The sequence below is a fragment of the Ambystoma mexicanum genome, chromosome 7q (genome assembly GCF_040938575.1).
Source record: "Ambystoma mexicanum isolate Mex_15411 chromosome 7q, UKY_AmexF1_1, whole genome shotgun sequence".
Lineage (NCBI taxonomy): Eukaryota > Metazoa > Chordata > Amphibia > Caudata > Ambystomatidae > Ambystoma > Ambystoma mexicanum.
The window spans coordinates 554,120,501-554,143,450 of NC_090941.1; the positions used below are offsets into that span (position 1 = coordinate 554,120,501).

The 22,950-nt window shown below is 46.7% G+C and overlaps 1 protein-coding gene across 2 annotated transcripts in view; it reads right to left on the reverse strand.

The window, feature by feature from the left end:
- The window catches only part of DGKH (diacylglycerol kinase eta), a 1,951,678-nt gene extending 1,934,334 nt beyond the window's left edge, over positions 1–17,344 (reverse strand). Inside the window, exon 1 of one of the 2 annotated variants that reach the window (XM_069640477.1) lies at positions 16,792–17,344. In XM_069640477.1, coding sequence (XP_069496578.1) covers positions 16,792–17,109 — 318 coding nt within the window. In that variant the 5' untranslated portion in view covers positions 17,110–17,344. The remainder of the gene's footprint in view (positions 1–16,791) is intronic. The other variant, XM_069640476.1, reaches the window with a different exon arrangement.
- Between the last annotated feature and the right edge of the window lie 5,606 nt (positions 17,345–22,950).

Here is a 22,950-nt window from a genome sequence, read left to right on the forward strand (position 1 = left end):
TATAAGTCTCCTGTTCCCTCTCTACCCTTCCAATCACTCCCCTGGCATGCAAGTACTAAACCTACATCACGATTTCAATTGCCTAAACAATGTGGCATTTGAATGCAGGTACTAACAGTGCAATGCTTTACGTTGGTAATTGCTGGGTTCTTGTTAACAGCAAAAACCAGGTGCCGTTTAAAATCTGTGTCCTGTTCGGTCTGGCAACTGCTCTAAAGGTTAGCCAAGTTGAGTCAATATAGCCCAAAATGTCGGGGGGGTAGTGCTGAAGCCCAGTCAACTCAATGGTGTTGCGCTACTACTTGTGTTTAATGCCTTGCTTACTCCTAGCCCTATTCTTCCTCGTCCCAGTACTTATATATGAGGCAGTACGTGTGTTTGAGGCACTCTTCCTCATACACAAGTACTGGGAAGAGGTAGAGGTACATGGAGGTAATGCCTGATCTAGCTACCTGTAATCTTCATCACTCCTAGTCCCACTGTTCCTCATCCCAGTACTTACCTATGAGACAAGGAGCCTCATACGTAAACTCTGGGACAAGGAAGAGGGACGCAGAGGTAATTCTGGGCCAAGGAGCTGACTGTGGAGGTTGGGGTAGTGGGTGGGAGGGAGAGTGGATGTGTGGGGGGGGCAGGATTGTGTGATAAATCATAATGGTTGTCCATGTCCAGGCTAAGCAGGCATGATATGTGGAATTAGTGGCTAGAGAGGCATTTTGATGCAGCCAGTCTAGTCATTGCTCAGTTTGGTATGACTTTCTTTTAACTGGACATTTCTGATAAAGTAGTCCTGCTAACTTTAATTACTTGGCTAGATTGGCATTTGGGTGCTGCTAGTCTAGCCATTTCTTACTGCGGCATTGTATATTTTTCTGGGCATCTGTGATAAAATGATATGATGTGATTCAAGTCATTTATAACGCGCCTGTACACAAGTGTACACAAGGGAGGGATGATAGAGGGAGGACAAGACAAACGATCTCACTAGGCCTTGTGTCATTGCGAGAACGAGAAGTGGAAGGGAAAAGGGAGCAGGGAAGTGCAAGTGAGAGGGGAGGGGAAAACAGGGCAGCAATGCTCTCAGTAAGTGCAGCCAGGGCAGAGCAGCTATCGGTTGTGCAAGGAGAACAATGGACTGCAGGGTTACAGTTACAGCCCCTAAGTGCATGGTAGGCCCGGAGGCAGTGCAAGGGTGACCAATCAAGAAAGAGCCTGGACTCAGAGAGACTCTGAGGGTAGCCAAGCAGCCAGTCAGTACAGCAGACAGGTAGGTCAGGTAGGTCAGCAGGGGGGGAGAGAGAGCGAAAGCAGCAGAGAAGAGGAAAGCTTTTAGCTGCTTCCGAAACTTCAGGTTGTCCGCCTCAAGTTTGAGAGGGGCAGGGAGGCCATTCCAGTTGGAGGCACCAGCAGAGGAGAGAGGTCTACCCCCACTCTCTGCCTGGAGAAGTGTCTAAGCCTTAGAGAGTTGGAGGTAGCTGAGTGAAGGGTTAGAGAAAGAAGGTATTTTGGAAGAGAGCATTGGATTTAGTGTGGGCACTGGCCCCAGAAAGCCTTGTGGGCAATGCAAAGGTTCTTGAACTTGATCCTTGCAGCCAGTGAAGAGATTTCAGGGCTGGAGAAATACAATCCCAGGGCTTGAGGCCAAGGCTAAGTCTTGCAGTCCTGTTCTGGATTATTTGCAGATGACGGAGACTAGAGGAAGACAGATTGAGAAAGTGGCTGTTGGAGTAGTCCAGCCTAGAGACAGTGAGCTTCTGGTGGAGAGTGAGAAAGGGAAGAGTCCCTTTGAGGAGGAGCAGCTTGTAGTGGGACTTCTTGGTTATGTCCGAGATGTTAGGAGAGAAAGAGAGTGTGGCGTTGAAGATGACAGCAAGGTTTTTTGCCTCACAGGAAGGCAAAGGAAGAGGGCCCAAGGTGGTTTGCTATAGTGAGAGAGGAAACGCAGTGGCAAGGGTCCCAATGAGAAGGATCTCTGTCTTACTGGCATTAAGGCAGAGATCGTTGGAGGTGCACCAATCCTGAATCGTGGATAGACAGTCAGGAATGAGCAAGAGAGGAGAGGAGGATGAGGGGAGCCTGAAGGAAAGCTGAGTCATCCGCACAACAATGAAAGTTAGAGGAGAAGGTAGAGATCAGGGAGGCCAAAGTGGCCAAGTAGAGGTTGAAAAACCAGCGTGAGAGGATAGAGCCCTGGGGAATGCCACAGGTAGAGAGAGGTGGCGGAGAGAATGGGACCACGATCGACCTGGGAGCGGAGTGGCGGTCCAAGTGGAAGTAGGTCAGTCACTCTAGGGTTTGATCTGGATGCCCAGGTTCTCACAGAGTCGATTGATCAGGATGGCGATGTTGACCCTGTCGAAAGCAGAGGAAAGATGAAGGATGAGAATAGAAGGAATGCTGGAATCAGGAATCAAGGTTAGAGAGCAGCACGGGTGTTAAGGAGAGCATTTTCCATGCCTCTGGCAGCTCTGAAGCCAGACTGATGGTCATGGAGACAACCAACAGATTCAGTGTGGAGAGTAAGCTGGGAGATGGCAAGCTTTTCCAAGAGTTTGCTCAGGAAAGGTGGAGATTGAGCGATAGTTTTCCGGGCAGGTAGGATCAGCAGACTGCTTCTTGAGGAGTGGGTGCACAAGGGAGTGCTCAAAGGGAGAGGGGAACATTGCAGTGGCGAAAGAGTCATTACAGAAATCGGCCAAGGCTGGAGCGAGGGTGTCAATATGGGCTTTGATGGTTCTGGAGGAGCAGCGGAGCACCTGTTTGGACAACACTTTCATAGATCGGACTTGTCTAGAAACCTCGTCAGGTGTTGTCAGAGAGAAAGAGGAAAAAGGAGGAGGAGAGAAGAGATGGCCAAAATGGGCCGAGAGAGGAAGAGGACATAGAGGACAGGATGTCCTGAGATTTAGCAGAGAAATGAGAGGCCAGAGCTGTACAGAGGGCATGGGAGGGAACAGAAGAGGTATAGACCACAACAGGATTGACCAGTTCCTTGCAGATTTTAAAGAGTTTGGCCATGTTGTTCGAGGCCATGGAGACACATGCTTTATTGTGTGCGCTCTTCTTGATGAGTGTTATTGCTTTGACTGGCATTTTGCTGAAAACAGTCTAGGTATGTCTAAATGTGGCCTTGCATTCTGTACTATAATGTTATTACGTGTTTACACTGGTCTACATTGTGCAGCCAGATGGAAGCATTAATGTTCCTGTGCACTGTTGGTGACTTGCATGTATTGGATTGTGTTACCCTACAAAACAATTGCAAACACTCTTTATCTCAGAAAGTGTGCTGTATATTGCATTAAAACACATATTTATATCTTTTTCCCAGTGCAGTGTGCGGCATACCCCTTCAGCAGCACGTTCATGCGTATTGTGCAAGCGTGACAGTCTAGGCCGGCCCAGAGTGTGGCGCAACCCGTGATTTGTTGCCGAGTTGAGGGGCCCCCTCAGCATGGCTCGCAGGGGGGCCCCCACATTTTGTGTTACGCCACTGATTCTAAGGTGTTGGCCTTGAGGTTGGGGACGGTTCTACCCCAACTGATAAATCCGGATCAGGCTGGGTTTATTCCAAAGCGAAGCACACAAGACAACATCAGATGAGTCTTGGATATCCTTGACCTAGCCAGGAGGGGATAGTCTTGCCCTGGGAGTACTCACACTGGATGCTACTAAAGCATTTGACAGCGCACTGGCCCTACCTTTGTGAGGTTCTGCTTGCTTTTGGATTTGGCCCGTTAGCTTACTACCATTGACCTTTTACTCAAATAAGGGTTAATTGCCCCTGTCCCTATCGCTCATGGAACTAAGCAGGGTTGTCCACTGTCTCCTTTGATTTTTGCTCTTGTAATGAAGCCATTTGCGCAAAGGATCAGAGACAACTCGGAGATCACAGGGACTGAGGTAGCTTGGGTGCAACACAAAATGCCTCTTTATGCCGATGATGTCCTGCTCATGTTAACTAATATATCAACCTCCCTTGAGGCTGTCATGTCTGAATTAAGATGATTTGAACTGGCTTCTCTGTCAATTAATAGAAATCCTTGCCATAAGTGTGCAATTGCCCAAGCAAGTCATTGCCGCTGCGAGATCCACCTGTCGAATTCCGTGGACATCTGACACTGTTGAGTACCTGAGGGTGAGGATTCCTGTTTCCCCGCAGGATGTATATTGGGTCAACTTCCCAGGGTTGCTTAAGGATCTTGCTGAAGATCTTAAATGTTGGAGTAAGCAGGAAATATCACTGATGGGACAAATTGCTGCAGTAAAAATGAATCTTTTACCCAGATTCTTGTATCTTTGTCAAGCCTTGCTAGTTAAGATACCCAACCTTGAAGTACGTATGCTGAAGCGTAGCGTCCTACAATTTATCTGGGTGGGCAAAAAGCCTAGAGTTCCAAAAGCTGAGGTTTTAAGCGATGCCCGGAGGGGAGCAATGGCGGCTCTTGGACCTTCTCAGGTATTATGTGGCTGCTCGGGTTACGCACATTTTGGCTTGGAGGTCCCCTCCCAGATGGGTATCTCTTGAGCAAGCCAACTCCTCCTGCCGGTTATCTTTCTTACCCTTTATCGACAATACTAAACTCCCCGATCTGACACACACTTGAGCTCGACAAAGATCTTGCTGTATTACTGGCACGTGGCTTTTATGAAGAAGTGGGTGAATCGGGTTTCAGACCGTGCTCTCCAGTCTTTGGTAATGCAGAATTCTCCCCAGGATTCTTAGGGAATAGTTTTTCAAATTGGCATAATGGGGGTCTGCATAGCTTGCATCAGCTGTACCAGGAGGGCTCTCCTGTCTCGTGTCTGAATGTAAGGCTCAATTCTCACTAACCGAAGGCGAACGATTTAGATATGGTCATATTCGGCACTGGATTTCACAACTGTGAGGAGCCAGGTGACCCGCGAAGGTGAGAGTATTGGAATGTACCCAACAGTATGGCATAGATGGGGGTAGAATCTCGTGCTTTTATAAACTTTTGGGAGGCAACTTGCTAACCGTCAGATCCTCCTACATTGCCATTTGGAAAGTGTATGTGGGACCTCCTGTCGAGGATTTATGGGAAGAGATCTGGGCTAGAATCCACGCCTCCTCTAGATGTGTAACCAATCGAGAATGTATGTATAAACTTTGCTACAGATGGTACCGGCCTCTGCTAACTTTACATAAAATGATTGCTGCTTTGAATTCGGCTTGCTGGAGGGGGTGCGGCCTCGGGAAGCTACTTTCATATGTCGTGGTACTGTCATGTGATCCACACTTTTTGGGTTGCTGTACTGTCTCACATTAAGGAGAGAACTGCAGTGGTCTTTCCCCTGACTCCACTAGTTGGCCTATCGCGTCGCTCAGTGGAAGATGTGTACCCTAAATCGGGTTGCAGAGCACAATTGGCGACACACCAATTTTTAGCAACTAAAATATCAATAGCACGATCGTGGAAGGCTCCTATGGGGCCAGTATTGGCACAATGGTGGATGGAGGTATGGGACATCTCTGTTGACGAAAATATTACAGCACGTGTAAAACAATGCGCTGGCTTGGTATCTAGATTTCTGTCTCCCATTTGTTGACTGTTACCAGAATTTTCCCTCCCTAACTTTTAAACCGTCTCTACTTTCAAACTATTCCCTGATGTGATGTCCTTGGTGTGGTACTTTGTTATTTTAACAGGGTTATGCATTTTCGCATTAGCGCCTCTGTGGTGGGATGGCTTGTTGGACCCGGGAATGTTGTGCATTATGCATTCAGCCATATTTTACTGTCTATGTATGTCTTGTTTGAATAAAAGGTTTGGGAAAAAAGTTATAGAATTTTTATTTTATACTTAACAGATACTTCATTGTTCTGATATTGTGAAATGTGTAGGCTAATGGAGCTGCAACAAGAATGCTGTGTGACTTGACTAGTTTATATTTGTGTATGATTTTGTATTATCTGGGGAGATGGTTTATATTTATGGCCTGTACTGTTTGTCTAATTGTGCATAGGAGACTTTTAAATATTCATGTTCGTGTGCAAGGTTTGTTGGAAACCAAAGCACAAATGGAAAAATAAATAAAAAAGAATGCTAATCCATGCACTGGGAGAAATTGTTAACCCTGAGGTGCAGGCCCGTTTCTTGGCCCGGTTGAGGCGGGCAGCTGCCCGGGGCACAACCGCCAGGGGAGTTCGCAATTACCCCGCTACCCTGGAGCCTCTGGAGGGGATAAAATTCCCCAGTTTGTGGGGCGGCACATTGCCGTGGGGAAGGTTCTGTGGGTCAGGTACTGGCGCTGCCCCTTCCGACTGTAATGTCACAAGCACTACGTAACATTACAGAAGTCAGAGGCTTCCTCTGACCACTTTTGCGCCACTTGGGGTGGGGGCATAAGCACAACAATTAAAAACACTGCAGCTAAAACCAGCCCCTCCCATCACAATGCAGGCAGGAAACTGCTAATGGTGGGCCATTAGTCACTGAATGGTTTCGTGCTGACATTGTGTTGGGAGGGGAGGTAGTGTGGGGCGTGGGCGTGCACTGTAGGCAGCTTTGCCTCTCCCAAAATAATAGTTTAAAGCGGCGCTATTTCTTTCATGCTGCTTCTTTTCCAAACTTGATATCAATTCCACTTTAAACCACTTCCATGGCACTGGTGATGAGTTACTTCATTATGCTGATAATAGTTTTGATCAGTGTTGCTGAGTAAATATTCTTTAAGCCATGACCTGGTTCATTTATTTATTTATGCAATGTTTGTCGGGTACATGGACACAGATTATTTATTTATGCAATGTTTGTCGGATACCGGTATCCGACAAACATTGCATAAATAAATAGGTACCCGACAAACATTGCATGAATAAATAAATAATCCGGTTCCATGTCTCCTTATAACAAGTCAACAGTCAGACTTTACTGTATCAAAGCATACACTTGATTCCCATTGAAAGAATTTTAAAGTGATTGTTTATTGTGTTCGGGTGTCTCCTTGTCATTGCCCTTTTGGCTTAGGTTGCCTCCAAACCCCCTTCAGCATCTTGTGTTCTTTGTTGGTTGCATATACTGCATCCTGTGCCATATTCATGTTCTCTTGGTGTGCCCAGTCCTCATTATCTGCAGCCTAAGTGGGACTAGAGCATACAATTGTCTTGGTCACCAATGAGAATGTGGCCCACTGTTGCAAATGGCAATTCATTCCTTGTGTAACGGACTGTTTGACTTTGGGTAGGAGTCCCTTAATGGTGTAGTTTGGGAGTGGGGTGGGGTGCGGTGGGGCTGGCGCGCGGGGTGCGGTGGGGCTGGCACGGGGTGCGGTGGGGCTGGCGCACGGGTTGCGGTGGGGCTGGCGCACAGGTTGCGTTGGGGTTGGCGCACGGGATGGGATGTGGGGGGGTGTATTCCTAGTGTTTCGCTCTGGGCACCAAATGGATTAGAAACTGCCCTGCTGAAGTGCGTTATAATGGTTTTCAAACAGGCAACATAACTGTGGAAACCATGATGACCATTCTCCGTGATAAAGAGAGTGGAATTAACATGCAAGGAGGATTCATGACAAGTGGGAATATGGCATTAATCCTGCCACAAGACTGCAGCCTACCTTGTGTTTACTTATTTACAGGCACGCCTGATGCAGACAGGTGTGAAACCATTGTTCGCTAAACACTCCTTTTGCTTGGTATAATATTTCTTTACATTAATGTTTTGGCTATAGAACAGTGATAAAACACACACGTTATGAAATAGTTAAGTTGACATTCATCACACAATGTTGTCCATGCACGAAGCCCCCTAAACAGACCACCTTGAGTTAAGCATTTCCATAAAACATTCAGGTGCTTCGTTTCAGCAATATGGTGATTAGCCCTCTCTTAATATGACATTCTTCCGTGTTGATGTGTCTACGTACATGGGGGAGTAAACAATGTTACGTTGGTGTCACGAAACAGAAAAGTCAAAATGTTTTTCATTTATGTGATTTTTATTATTTTTTGATCCCAGCAATTAAACCACTGTACAGGGCTTTTGTAATCCTCGGTAGCCTTTCAAATACTGTGCTTTCGTTATGTGTCGGTGCAGAAGGGTCCCTCCTTTGTTCCTGCTCAGTCCCGTGTGTGCCTCGAGCTCCTGTATTCCCCCCACAGCCCCGCAGTGTAGAGATTGGTTCTACTCCATGCGACTTAATTTCTTCAAACCCCCTCTTTCGCAGTCTCCCCTTCCTCTCTCCACGGCCGCTCAGTGTTGCCAGGTCAGAAGGAAAGAATAAGCTGAATGTTCCTTCAAAACAAGCCCAAAACAAGCTGACTCCCAACCAAATAAGCTGCAAAAACAAGTGCATCTCTAAAATAAGGTGGAAAGGTCTCAGAAGTTGAAAAATAACTATAATGCAAAGAATACATACAGAGAGCTCAAACATATGTTAACAAAAAGCATTTATTAAAATTGTTATTTTCAAACAATTGGTGTCTATTTTCATTTTTTGTATGTGTGCGACTTATAAAAGCAACATTATTGGCTTTTTGGATCCTTGGCTGCTCTGGTCCTTGATTCGTTGCTCACCTCTGGTCCTTGGCTCCATTGCAGGTACCTGCCAAGTAGCCCCATGTACTTCATGACACTGAGCCAGTCCAGGCATTTCCTATTAAATGCTAGGACTGGTATTTTACTTCTTCCCATTATAAGTATGGACCTAGAAAGACCAGTATGCAAAGTGAAAATCCAGGACTAGCTCATGGTGATAAGCGTGACATGCCCCCCCTCCCACTGTCGTCCTTCTGGTATTGGTAAACCTGGTTGATTGCTCTCCTCTGGTCCTTGGTTCATATAGTCCATCACCCCTCTGGTCATTGGCTCCCTTATGACTTGCTCCTCTAGTAAATCACTAGCCCACCCATTGACTGTTCATTGCCATGCTAATCCTCAACCCTGTTCTTGCCGCTCCCCACCCAAAAAACCTTGTCATGGGAACTCTTTCAGCTCTCTTTAATCAAGCCTTAACATTAAACTTTGCACTCAATGCTGACTTAATTTGAGCTGTAAATGGTACTGGTGTAATAGAAATGTCTTAACCTGGTCTGCGTTCAGCCAATCAAGTTAAAAGCACTGTGTGTGTCCTTCAGTGAAGTCATGTTAACAGTTTTTGGCTTTTGCAAACGTATCAGGCATTTGCCAGGCACTGCTATTAGATGCCCTGGTACTTGCACCATTTTGCACCTGATGCCGTTCATACAACTAAAGACAGCAGTGCCTACCAAGGGCCTTTCCCATGCCTACACAAAACCCTAAACTATTGTCATTGTCTATGCTTGTTTCCATCATGACTAAACTACATGTTGCTATAAATACCATGTGCTTACCTCTTGGCTAGGTAATGCGTCTTCAAAGGGTCTCATGTTGAAAGAGCCCATCAATGCAAAAGAAAGGAGTACTTGCAGGTCGTTAAGGGGCTGCAGACAGCCCCGTCCAGGAGGCTGCATGGGGCTTCACATCAGGAAGGCAATCAGCCCGAGCCTCACAGCGTGTGCATAACTGCTTAGGCAGGACGGCATGTTCGCCTTTCATATTCATTTTTCTTTTTTGTAAATGGGGCCAAGTCAGCCAGACTGGCAAACAAGTGGAACAATAAGCACACAATTAAGGAAAAACGTGGACAAAAACCGCGACAAGCAACCTGCTAATATTATAAGCGACTTTGGGCAAAAACAAGCCCAAAGTCACTTATAATAAGCGGACATGGCAACACTGCGGCTGCTACAAAAGAAGAACATATGAGCAGTGTTGCCAGGTCGGAAAGAAAAAATAAGCTGAATGCCCTTCCAAAAGAAGCCCAAAACAAGCTGCCTCCCATCAAAAGAAGCTGAAAAAACAAGCGCACACCTAAAATGCTGTAGAAAGGTCTCAAAAGTAAGAAACTTAACACAAAAGCATAAACATACATAGAGAGAATACAGCAATAGTGTTAAGTTGTGTTAAATAGAAACAGCACAGGTTACACAATATAATGTACACCACCAGAAGGCAGGTGTCCAAACTGAACATCCCTAGTACCCTAGCTCACCACAGATGCACAAACTCAATCCTCCACACTCCTCAAACACCAGTCCGGCCTGCACTACAATCAAACAATTTACGTTAACGCAAATTGAAACACTTGTGTATAGGCGCGTTACAAATGCCGTATCATATCATATTAAATTGTCTACTGCTCCAGACAGCTCACTAAATGAATACAGAGAGTCCCGTCTTCTCATATCTGCAGTCATAAAACAGTGCTACAAAGCAACCTTGCCTGCTCCTAAATTAGCCCCATACCACGCCTCCTGTAGATCCTGAAATTCCAAGAAACCGTGACAGTGATAGACTGTATGCTATACAAGACATAGCATAACAGGGCATAGCAAAGATTCACCCATTTCCTGCTGTGGCAGTACTCTGGAAGGCTCATTTGTGACTGGCACAAAAAGGGGGGGAAATTAATGTTAGCTTTGCTCAGGCCAGTGCTGTTTACTAGAAGGGTTTATTTGCCCAGGATCACACAGTTTAAACAGTGAAGCTGGAATGTTAACCCACTGTACAGTTTGGGCAATACAACACATATATTTCATGCTGAACCTTGTAAAAAATCATTACATTTTGTATTTCAAGGCCCAAATTAGAATTGCCATACAGAGCAGAGCCCTAAAAGTTTCCATTACCATTTGCGGGAAAGCCATCCAGTCCTGTTTTTGATTGGAATTCTGGGACTTGTAGTTTTCCTAAATTACATGTGGGGGAAAACGGTCAAATAGCAGAATCCTGGACTGGATGGCTCTCTCACGCATGGGATGGTAACTGAGCGCTCTGATAATTATATTTGCAATCTACCAAAGCAACCATGTAATATATCAATTCCGAGAAATAAAATGCTCAGTCAAAAGATTTTTGGTTCAGCTTTATTTTTTGCTGAATTAATGGAAAACTGGAAGTATGACAATGCGAAGTAATGCATGTCGGAACTACATTTTCTTTTTCCACTACTGTGTTGAAATGGTTGTCAGAAACTTCTTGCTGGCTATTGTGAAAAATGCAGAACAATCCTTTTTCATGGCTTCCTTTCATAAGAGGCTTTCTGTTCTGCATATTTTCGGGCATTTGGCATTGATGGGGCACTGAGGTAAGGATCCGTGAGTGGCCTTTCAGATGCGAATGCCACATCAGTGCCAAATGTCTAAGCATGTGTTAAAGGAGAGAGAAGCCCTCGAGGAAGACAAAGGTGTAATTGCAGGCCATTAAGGACAATACGCTGCTCCAGGGGGGTTATTACTGAACCCGCTTCACATTCCCGTGCAGGACGCGATGTGGAGCTGCGACGTGTAATGGGTTTGGCTGCCTTGCAAACAAGCCCAATTACACGCGCACATCTGCTCAAACAAGCGGACAGAAACCACGACAAGCGACCTTCAAATATTATAAGCGACTTTAGGCAAAAAGAAGCCCAAAGTCGCTTATAATAAGCGCACCTGGCAACACTGCATATGAGAACTGCTTAAATGATAGACACGGGCACTTTAGGACACGGGTGGAGCTACGCAGATCACTGGCCAATCCCAGGAACAGAGATGTTGGAAGGTGGGCTGTAGGCGGGCTATGACATTAGCTTTTCTTTTCGTGCTGCATGTATGGCTGGAGCCATCAAGTGGGCGTGACTCCGAAGATTGCCGAACACTGCCTCCCACAATCTACCATGGGAGGCAGGATAGCATACAACACCGGCACCACACTGTTCCGATGCATCCCAAAGAGGAAGCGCTGATGTACCGCTAAATAGATAGAAATGGGGGGCTGCTTGCTGGCATGGTTAAGTGAGAGCGCTACTGAACTGTGACAAGAAGGGAGCGGATGTACTGGTCTAGAAATTGGAAATACGACATATCCACTGGCAGAGAAATAGTGCTTAAAGCGAGCATGCTCTATGCGGCCCTCAATACCTGCACTTATTATTATAATTGTGTTTAACGATGTGTATTGCCACACTTGGTATAGTACAGTACACAACATTATAGCATGACATACAACAGGTCGAGCAGGCAAGAGGATAAGGGACAGTGTACGCCGCCCTACAAGGGGGGGGGGAGTTGTAGAAGAGCATGGAAGGTCCATCGTTTCAGGGGAAGCATCAGCGAGAGTTCAGAGGGGTGGGGCGGCTGTTACAAGTCCACAGGGGCTTTAAACAGAGGGTGGTGCACAGAAGGTACGGTTTGAGTGGGCCACAAATGTCTCTCGGGCGGGATTCGGTGGGTTGCATGCCTGTCCGTTGTTCTTCCATGTCCTTGGCCCATACGACATATCTCAGCCAGTGACCCACAGTGGGAATTTGCACACCTATCCACTGCAGTAAAATACATCGCTTGGCCAGGAGGAGACACATTTACAAACTTACTCAAACAACCCATAGTCGGCTCAAAAATATGAAACAGTGCCTGGGTGAGAGGACAACATTCCTGTGCGCCATTTCCTATACCATCCTGCATACATTACCCCAACGGGTGTGCGCATCGTGCAGTCCCAAAGCATGTGGTCGTGTTTGGCGTTGGCACTATTGCACCTGGGACATGCACCCAATCCCTCCCCAGGGAACAACCACGGCCTGTCAGGTATATAAGGATAGCAGTATAGAACTTAATTATATGAGCTGAAATTTAGAATTGTAGGACACCTTGCACGTCTGCGTGCACATATCTAGTCAGAGGTCGTCACCTATATCCATCTGTAGATCCCCGGCCCATGTAGAGCGAACATTCATCCGAGGCAGTAGCGAGCAGGACTGGATCATTCGATATAAGACACCAAGCCAAGGTTGTCACCTGCACTTAAAATGTACCCCAGTAACGTGTCGTTCCCAAGCCCCGGAAATCGCTCCACAGATGTGTACATGCCCTTCGCAGGCCCGCATGTTGTAGCTACAGCGAGGCGTTGCGCTGCAAGGGCACAGGGATGTCACATGCCCCAGAGTAGAAAAGCCACATTGCATCCATACCCTTTGAGAACCGCCGTCTGCTCGGGGTAAGGAGGGTACACAATTCCACTGCACATATTATTTTTGGCTGTATGAAGGGCAGGGACTCCAAGCTTGAAGGCAGTACCGGTACTTAACGTTGCAAAACATCTCACACACATCAGCTGTCCAAACCCTACCCAGCTCGGAGTTTACTTTTCCCTGTGAAACGCCAAAGCGCAGGAAAGCACAGCTTCTTGCCCTAAAGTTTCGCTTTGTATGAACAAAGCATTACAAGAAGGGGGTTTCGAGGTTGTTGGCCCAGGCACCCACACTATTGACTATTAAGAGTTGCATGCTGTGTGAAATACAGACTCCAGCAGATGACATTACATTGCATTTCAATGTGAAACAGTTTTAAAAACATACACACTTTTGTAGGCTTTTACTGTGATCTTCTAGTCAGGATGAGTAAAATACTACTATAATCCTATTTTTGATCAACATGTTTCTAAAATGATTTATATGTCAGGTTTGTGATTTAAGTAATGTGTGTACTTTTAAATGCATTGCTATAAATTTATTTAATCTTTCCAAACCCAAACGTTAACGAATGTGTATATTAACTATAGATGGAAAGATATGCAGCCAACTACTTAAATCACCAACTGCTCTCAAATCCTAGTTTTGCCACTTAAGCAAGGTGTGTGATCCTGGGCAAATCATTTATTCTCGTTGCACCTTAGCTTTTATAATCTTCAAGAGCTGTAATCGAAGATTACAATAGATGTGTATAAGATTTACGCATGGTTTTTTACCTCATCTGTTACCTAATCTGTCACTCCAAGGGGTTTTCAAGGTTTTGACTTGTTAGGGGGGGCAACCTAGAACAAAACACGGGCCCACCACCCCCATCTGCTCAATCTTTAAAAAACGAATACATATGCATCAGCATTAGATTATGATGATGGCATATATGCATTAGATTCCTATGGACTCGGCCAGCTTTTAGCAACTGGTACAAGCTAGCGGATTTCACAGGAATTCATTTAAATGCCCCCATTTACGATTGCATTACGAAGTTCAAAGAATGCGCTGAAACTTGAGTTTGTCTAAATTTCCATGCATTTGCTCTTCTTGGCACAAGCAAACAAAATTTAATGGCAGGGTCTGCTAAAACGCCAGTGTTAAGGAGAGCGGTCCTCTCTCTGCAATTAGCATTGGGAAGAAAATGATTCCCAAGGAAACCAAGGAGTAGGTGTGGTATGTTGCCCTCAGTGAAATCTGCGGATCTACTTTCAGATGATCAGGTGCAATGATCAGGTGCAAGTTAAGTTACACATCTACACATAAGCAGAGCCATGCATTAGGATGACCAGTTTAGAAGCCAAGTTATAACTCCTCTGACCCTGGCCCCGGGCCGCATGAAATGCGGGACGATAGAGGGTCTGGGAGTTTAGGCGCGGGGTGGGGGAAAACAGCGCGAAAGCGTAGGGAGGGGCGTCCGAATGGCGCCGCAAGAAACAAAAGCCCAGGAAGGGCAGGAAACAGCACCTGGGAATGTGCGAATTGTAACAGCAAGGGCTCAGGTGGGTAACCCGGCCGCCCCCAGGAAGGAACAAAAGGCCGGGGGGCTATAAGTAAGCCTGGAAAAGGAGAGGCGGCACAAACCAGGTAAGAGCTCACCACTCTCGGGTAGGCTCTTGGTACCTGGAGATTGTGAGAGTTTATCAGTAACTTTTCTCTTTGAGCACCCTAGTTTAGCAATCATAGTTATTCATATTGTATTAGTTGTCTTTCTGATCATCCTTTCCAATAAAGCCAGTCTACTTTTAAACATCACAATACTGGTGCCCAAACAAGGCAAAATCAGTATAAGATTGCTCAGGAGGATAGCTCAGAGGAAACGCACTCGCCATGGAAGCAAGACGATGCGGGGCAACACAGGTTCAATCCCCAGGTCTGCTCTTAGAATCCTCTGGGTAAATAACCAATTATAATTGATGGAAGTCTTTGAGAGGCAGGCATAAGCGAATGACTTAAAAATACACCATTATAATGAGATCATGGTCATGGTTGGAATCGCTGACTGCAATGTTGTAGTGTTCCAGGGCCCAAGGTCAGAAAAAAGTAACTTAACCAGAGTGAAATAGGGTGAAAATATGATGAAGCAGCAGGAAGTGTGGAAAGAAATAAATACAACGTGATACAAATAGCATAGATAAAAATAAAAATAGAGAACTATGTGAATGAGAGGGGAGAAATGGGGGTGTGTCTTAGAACTGGGCCAGTGAGACCAGGTTAAGGCCGCAGCGTGAGAACAAACTTTGGACCTTACCGGGTCTGAGCCCTGGCCCACTTAAAGCCAAGAGTGATTTAGTACCTGCACTTCTTCCCCTTCGTCCACATTTAAAAAACATTACAGAGGTACATAGAAGCAAGGCTGTCAAATAACGTACACGCATTTTTATAAGAACTTCTGGTAGGTGCGGAAGGGATACCTTGTAGCTGGTGTGGCGATTCCCACTGGGAGTAGGTTTGGAAGTGTTTTCTTGTAGCTATGCCCTTCTAGCCTAGCAATACGTGCAAATAATCTCTTGCAGCTGAGACAATGGTTTCCTGCTTCTAGTTGTGAAAAGAAGGAGCGAGGCATTGCTACTGAGGTTGTATAGCCTAGTTGTTGGGTTGGCAGGATTAGTGATACTTTTTGTTGGGAGTGGGAGCAGCAGTGTTGCTTGATGGAGTAGGCAGGAAAAGGGATTGGTGTCAATGGGAGCGTGGAGAGAGTAGAGCTTGTTAGCGGGGTATAAGAGTTAGGCTGCTTTTATGAGTTGGAGTGAGTAATTAATGCTTGTTGCCCGGGATGGGTGGCTGAGTGATGCTTGGATGCTTGTTGTGGTCAGAGTTATTTCTGATGCTGGAGTGGAACAAAGAAGTGATTCCCCAACCCAACTGCTCTGATATAAAGAATTAGCCATTTGACTTTTTTTTAATGAACTTTGCGTTACAAGGACATTCTTAGCTTTTTTGACTCCAAAAAAGGTATTTTATGTAATTATTTTATTTTTCTGCAGTGATTTTCTATATACTCTCTTCTGTAAACTTATGTTTTTTAAGAGGTTTTAATAAAGCAGTAACGAAAAAAAGTTATGCTCAGGTTGAGACATCCTGCTAATGGTGAATGCCATGCTGAGAAAACGACGATGATCCGTTTCTGGTTAAGCTATGTGAAGTAGTCATTTCTGTTATAGGAATGGAGTGTCTTGTCTTGTAGCATGGGTAAAAGGAAGGAGTGATGTATGCTGTTGTGGCTCTGATGTCCATGTTGGAATGGGTGGGGGGAGTAGTGCCCGTTGCTCAGTGGGCTGGTAGTGATGCATGGTGCTGTGGCGGGGGAGGAGTGATGTGTGAGGGAGGAGTGATGCATATTGCTGGTTGTTGCGATACCGTGCTGCTGGGAAGCAGGCGTGATGCGTGTTGCTGGGTGTGTGTGTAGGTGCCCTTTTCTTGGGAAATGTTCAAATGACTGAACGATACATTACAGATTGAGTGAATTTGAGGATGCCCCGTTGTTGGGAGTAGAAGGCTGAGGGGAGCAGCTGCTGTTGCTGGGATGGAGGTGTATGATGGTGCCTGTTGCTCTGGTGGAACTAGTCTGGTGTGCTATTGCTGAGACTAAAGCGGTTGGTGACAGGGATTGCGCTCAGGTTTCAAGTGGATATACAACTCAATACAATGGCACATGGGGTGGTAACTTTTTTCCCTCATGACATGGACTTGTAGTCAGCCTTCTTGTCCCAGTGTCCTCGCCTGCTAAAAAGAAACCCTCTGCCCCCCTACCTTGCTCCTGATCTGTCCGGAGGTGGACACTTTTCGGATGAGCTTCTGTGGTCCTTCATGCTCCGCCTCGCTGTCCGACGAGTCCTCCGCAGGGGCACCCACTGCCGCCGCCGCCGCGGAAGCCGGGTGGTGGTGGTCGATCCCTGGCCCGATCATCCCCGCTCCGGCACCGGACCCCTTCTCCGACTCCTGCCGAGAGAAAACACACCAGTCCGGGTCAGCCAGGGCTGCCGCTTCACCCCCTACACACCTAGTAGCCGGCGAAGGTAGAGCCGGGCAGCCTACGCTGGCGGCGGCGGCGGCTCTCTTGGCCGCCATCTTCCGCTCCCTCCCACTCCTCCCTCTGCTCCTCCCAAGCCCAGCCCGCCGCCCGGGCGGTGGGAGGATGCCGCAGCGGGAGGGGGCGCCGTGTCCCAGGCCCACTGAGACCGGATAACCGCCGTAAGAATGGGCCCGTAGCACCCATTCAACTCCACTCTTCCTTCCTCCTCCTTCCCCCGTATCCCAACCGCCCAACTCGATAGTGGCCGCTCCACAACCTTACGTTACCCTGACAAAACACGCTTTCCCGGTGCTGTCACCACACATGTATCCGTAATTCCGTGCACAGCTTTCCACCCACCCGTAACAAACCTTGACAGAAATAATGTTACCTCAGAAACGGGCACATTTCAGCTATCCCTTTGTTATGAGTACATTGTTTTAAAGTAACGGCATAGGTGATAGACAATACGTTATTCACAGGTACTAAATATTCAATGTCACAGTACTTTTGAGACGGGAACTTTACTTTCAAATCCAAGTGTCCTGCCCCTCCCTTATTGTCCCTTTAGTTTACCAGAATGGTTAACTCCCCCTCTACCCCCACATAGTATCATTGGCCATACCAACCTACCTCTGGCAGCGTAAAAAGCAGTGGTCTTCAAACTGTGGCCCGGGTCGGGGAGACAAGGATATCTGAGGTTTTTTTTTTGGGGGGGGGGGGCAGAGCGAGGCTCTTCAAATTGGGTGTACAGTGAATGCATGTATTAGAACATATAAGCAGCTATGGTATGTATCTAGGGTCTCGGCAACAATATTTTTACCTGCCTAACGTTTGAATACCACTGGTGAAGAGAAACATAAGTATTGTGAAGAGGAAGATCTGATAATTCTCTACACGAGCCTCTTCCTCGTCCCATTATTTTACCTATGAGAAATGTTAATGTTAAAGGATATTTGTTCTGTGCATTATCACCACTGGAGTGGTCCTCTGGCGGTACTGAAAAAGGTAGGGGGGGATGAGTTGGTGGGAATAAGCTGGAAAAGTGCAAGAGAGCAGGGATGTGCTGTTGGCGGCCTCAACCCAGAATTCCGTTGGCTAGGCTTGGGGTGTTTTCCAGTCAATAGTCGTTGTATGCTGTTGTGCAAGTCTGTATGGTTTGTTTTATTGTTGCAGTGTAGTGAAGTTTGTGACAATTGTTGTGTTATAGGCTTGTGGTTGTGTTTCGTTAGAGTTTGAGAGGTATATGCAGATGGGTGAAATTGTTAGTGGATTGGTTAATTGGGCAAATGCTAACAATCACAATTCTATCTAAGTGTGGCACATGCTCACATTTTAAACCTATCTAGATGTGACGCCGGCTAGTGTTTACGATTACGTCTAGTTGCAACGCCGGCTAATGTTCATGATTACGTCTAGGTGTGGCACATGCTAACATTCATAGTTCCTTCTAAGTGTGGCATATGCTAATAATCACAACTCCACCTGATTGTGGCACATTCTGACCTTCAAGATCCCTTCTAGATGTGACGCTGGTTAATGTTCACGATTACATCTAGAGGTGACGGCGGCTAATGTTCACGATTACGTCTAGGTGTGGCACATGCTAATAATCACAGTTCCATCTAAGTGTGGCACATGCTACTGTTCACAATTCCATCCTGGTGTGGGACCTGCTACTGTTCACAATTCTATCTAGGTTTTGGACATGCTAACATTTACATTTATATCAAGATGCAATTCGGGCTAATGCTCATGATTTTATCTAAGTGTGGCACATGCTACCATTCACATTTCCAACTAAGTGTGGGTCTTGCTACCATTCACATTTCCAACTAAGTGTGGGTCTTGCTACCATTCACATTTCCAACTAAGTGTGGGACATGCTACCATTCACAGTTCCAACTAACTGAGGTACATGCTACCATTCACAATCCTATCTAAGTGTGGAACATGCTGACAATTCCATTATAACTATATATGAAACATTCACACAAACATTCACATTTCTATCACGGTGTGGGAGGTACTGGGACATGCGAACATGCACAATTCTATTTAGATGTGACGCAGGCTAATGGTCATGATTCCATCTAAGTGTGTGACCTGTTGAAAATCATAAATTCCATCTGGGTGTGGGACATGCTAACAGTCGCATTTCTATCTAGAGGTGACCCAAGGTAATGTTTGTGAATCCATCTAAGAAACATTCTAGTAATCTTTGAGAGCACTATGTGACAGTTTTATGAGGTGGAGTATAATTCAGTAAACATTCGGTGCACCGTCTCGAATGTTAGACTAAGAGGCAGCACACAGATGTAATCAATTGCATACCTGCCTCAGGCAGGTATGCAGTTGATTACATCTATGTGTGGTGCATGCTAATATTTACAATTCCATCTAAGTGTGGCATACGCAAGCATTCACAGTTTAGAGGTAGGCTGATGTAGAGAGGCTGGGGTTTCTGGAGGAGAGTAATTGCTCTACTCCCCACCCATGCCACACTTCCTTTTTTTGGTGGTCAGTGCTGGTTGACTGCTGGCTACTGGCTTCCCTGGCGTCTCCTTCGGACACTTGCTAACACTTTCTGGAGCCGCCTCTGAAGGAGCTGCCCTTAGCCAGAAGGGCTGCCAGGCAGAGGCCTGCCCTGGAGTGGGCGGTTAAGGCACATGAGCGTTGGGTTGGTGGGCGGGTTGGAAGGCGGGAGGGACGGGGGAGTGGCAATATGGACTAAGAAACACGCTTGCAGGGGAACAGAGGTATGGTGTTCTGGTACTTGTATACAAAAGGGTGCTGATGTTCTAATAGAAGGATATAAAGCATTACCTGAGCGCCAGTAGATGTATATAGAGGACTAGTGTGCTGGTGGAATGATAGGAAGGAGGAATGACAAATAGTCAGTTTGTTGAAGGAGCCCAGTGCCAGTATTTTAAAATGGGAGATGGCGCAGTAGCAGTCTGTGCTGCGCCTTGCCAAATTGTGCAGAGCGCCCTTTCTTTAATTTATTTATTCGCATTTGTATAGCGCTCTTGCAGCCCATGGACATCGAGGCGCTGTTACAAGTAAGTGTTGGATTCTTAATTAAGCAGATATGCATGAGACCAGAGGTCTTATGGATACAAAATTACAGGCATAGTTGCAGGTGAGGCATGATATACATAGTACAGTAACAGAATGCATTCAGGTACGTTTCATACAAAGAGCTTGGTTTTAACAGCTTTGCGGAAGGCTTGGTGGGATTCAATCATTCTGATGTGAGGTGGCAGTGCATTCCAGTGGATGGCGGCCTGAGTGGGAAAGCTGGCACCACCAGCGCGCACCTTGTGTGATTTGGGCGTGACAATCGTGTTGGAGTAGCACATTCTTAATGGTCTGGTGGCAGAGTGCTTGGTGATTCTTTGGGTCAAGTAGGGAGGAGCAAGTTCATGGAGGCATTTGTGGGTGAGGGCGAGTGTTTTGAAAACAATCCTCTCTTTCACCTGAAGCCAGTATGCCTGTCTTCTGACTTCTGAGATGTGGTCTTTTCTCGCGGTGCCTGTGGCCGCCCTAAGTGCATTATTTTGAACTAGCTGAAGTTTGGCCAGGTTCTTATTGGAGGTCCCAACGAGTAGGGCATTACAGTAGTCCAGCCTGGATCCAATTATTGCCCTAGCAATGGTGAGGCAATTCTGGCGTGACAGGAAAGGTCTGGCAGCGTTGAGGACTTTCGAATAATAGGCTGAGGAGGAGGCAATGGCATTGACCTGTCTATCCATTGACAAGTCGGAGTCTAGGTATACTCCGAGTGTCTTCACATGTTTGGAGACCTTGATGGGAATGTTGTCAATAGTGAAGGAAGTGTACTGTTCACCGAGGTTCCCCAGCGTGGAAGGTGCTCCTATGAGGAGGAGTTCGGTTTTTTCACTATTAAGGCATAGCCAGTTATCTGCCATCCATGATTGGATAGTGGAGTAGATGGTGGTAAGAGTTTTAGTATCCGCCAGGTAATCGCCTGTGAGTGGGATGAGGACCTGGGTGTCATCCGCATAGTTTGTATACGAGATGCCCAGGGAGTCTAGGATGCTGAACAGTGGCCTCGTGAAGAGGTTGTAAAGCGTGGGCGCGATACATGAGCCCTGAGGCACACCGCAGGTGATGTGGCTAGGGGTGGCACAGGCTGAGTCGGAGAAGACTTTCATGGCCCTTTCTTGGAGGAAGGAGGTAATCCATTCGCAAGCTTTGGGGGAAAAGTTAGCTTGGGTAGCTAGATGGTGACACAAGGTGTTGTGGTCCACCAGGTCAAAGGCGGCAGATAGATCAAGGAGCAGAAGGAGAGCAGGTTTCCTGCGTCTCTTAGATCGTCCATTTGGTTCTTTAGGTCCAAGAGAGCCGTTTCGGTACCGTGTCGTGGGCGGAAGCCAGATTGCCGCAGGCCGAGGAGACGGTTTTCTTCAAGGAACTTTTGGACTTGCAGGTAAGCTGCTTTGTCCAGGATTTTCAGCAGGAAGGGTACAGTGGTGATAGGTCGATAGTTCCCCGGGATCGTTGGGTCCAGCGAGGGTTTTTTGAGGAGTGGGCGTACCCAGGCCTCCTTGAGTCCCGTTGGAACGTGGCCGGACTGGAAGGATGAATTAATGAATGCTGTGAGAAATGGAGCTAGGATCTGTGCTGAGTCTTTAATGAGACTAGCTGGACAAGCATCTCCCTTACAGTTGGAAGGTTTGATGGACTTGAGCAGGCCGATGACTTCGTGCTCAGTAATATCTTTGAGGTCAAAAGATGGAGAGGGATTAGTGGTGGAGGGTGTGGTGGGTTGACTATGTAGGTTAGCTATGAGGCGGGAAAGGGCTTTTTGGTGGCCACAAATTTTAGTTTGAAGAGTGTTAAGCTTGTCTAGCATTGCGGATTGAATGCTATTGCACTAGTTGTCATCTTTGATGAGAGCGGGAGGAGGAGAGGATGGTTTTTCCAGTTCCCTGAATATGGTGAAGATTTCCTTTGACCCCGATTTGGCGTCATAGAACCTAGCGTTGAAGGAGGCAGCTTTAGATAGGGTGATGTTAGTTTTGTAGGATTTAGAGATGGCTTTGAACGCATTTTTGGTGGTTTCTGAAGGGTTAGCTTTCCAGGTGGAGAGGGCAGTCCTCTTTTGCGCACGTTGTTCAAGGAGTTCTTTGGAGAACCATGAATTAGCGTGTTTGGTTTTCTTGGCTTTTTTGAGGGTCAGTGGCGCAACGGCGTCAACTGCTTGGGTGATGACTTCTTTGAAAGTGTTGGCTAGGGTTTCTGGGTTGTTGGAGAAAGGGGCCTGCAAGGCCGGGTTGCGGAAGTAGGGTGCTAAATTCTCGACTGTGAGCTGGCGGGAGCTCCTGGCGAGAGTAGCTGGGCAAGGGGCGGGAGGTGAGTTGGTCTCTTTTTTGGTGCAAAGGTTGAATTGGATGTAATGGTGGTCAGACCATGGGATGGGCGTGTTTTCCGTGACAAGTAGTGAGCAGCTATGTTGACTGATCCAGTCGAGGGTGCGCCCTTTGATGTGGGTGGAGTCAGAGACAGATTGCGCAAAGCCCAGGGTGGATAGGGCGTTCTTGAGGGTTTTGGCATGGGGGTCTTTGGGGTCATTGAGCCCCAGGTTGAAGTCGCCCAGGAGTATGACCTGGGAAGTCTTTTTGATGTTGTTGGACAGTGCGAAGATGATGGTGTCATGGAAGTCAGTGCAAGGACCCGGAGGTCTGTAGACAATGTGCACAGTTATGGTGCAGTTAGGAGAAACATTAATTTTGAGTGGGAGGTAGTCACTATTGTGGTCAAGTTGCCCTGCCATTTCCCTAATAGCAAAGGAATCCCTGGCGATGAGGGCCACGCCACCACCTCTCTGAGAGGTGCGGTCCTTCCTGAATATGGAGTACCCAGACGGAATA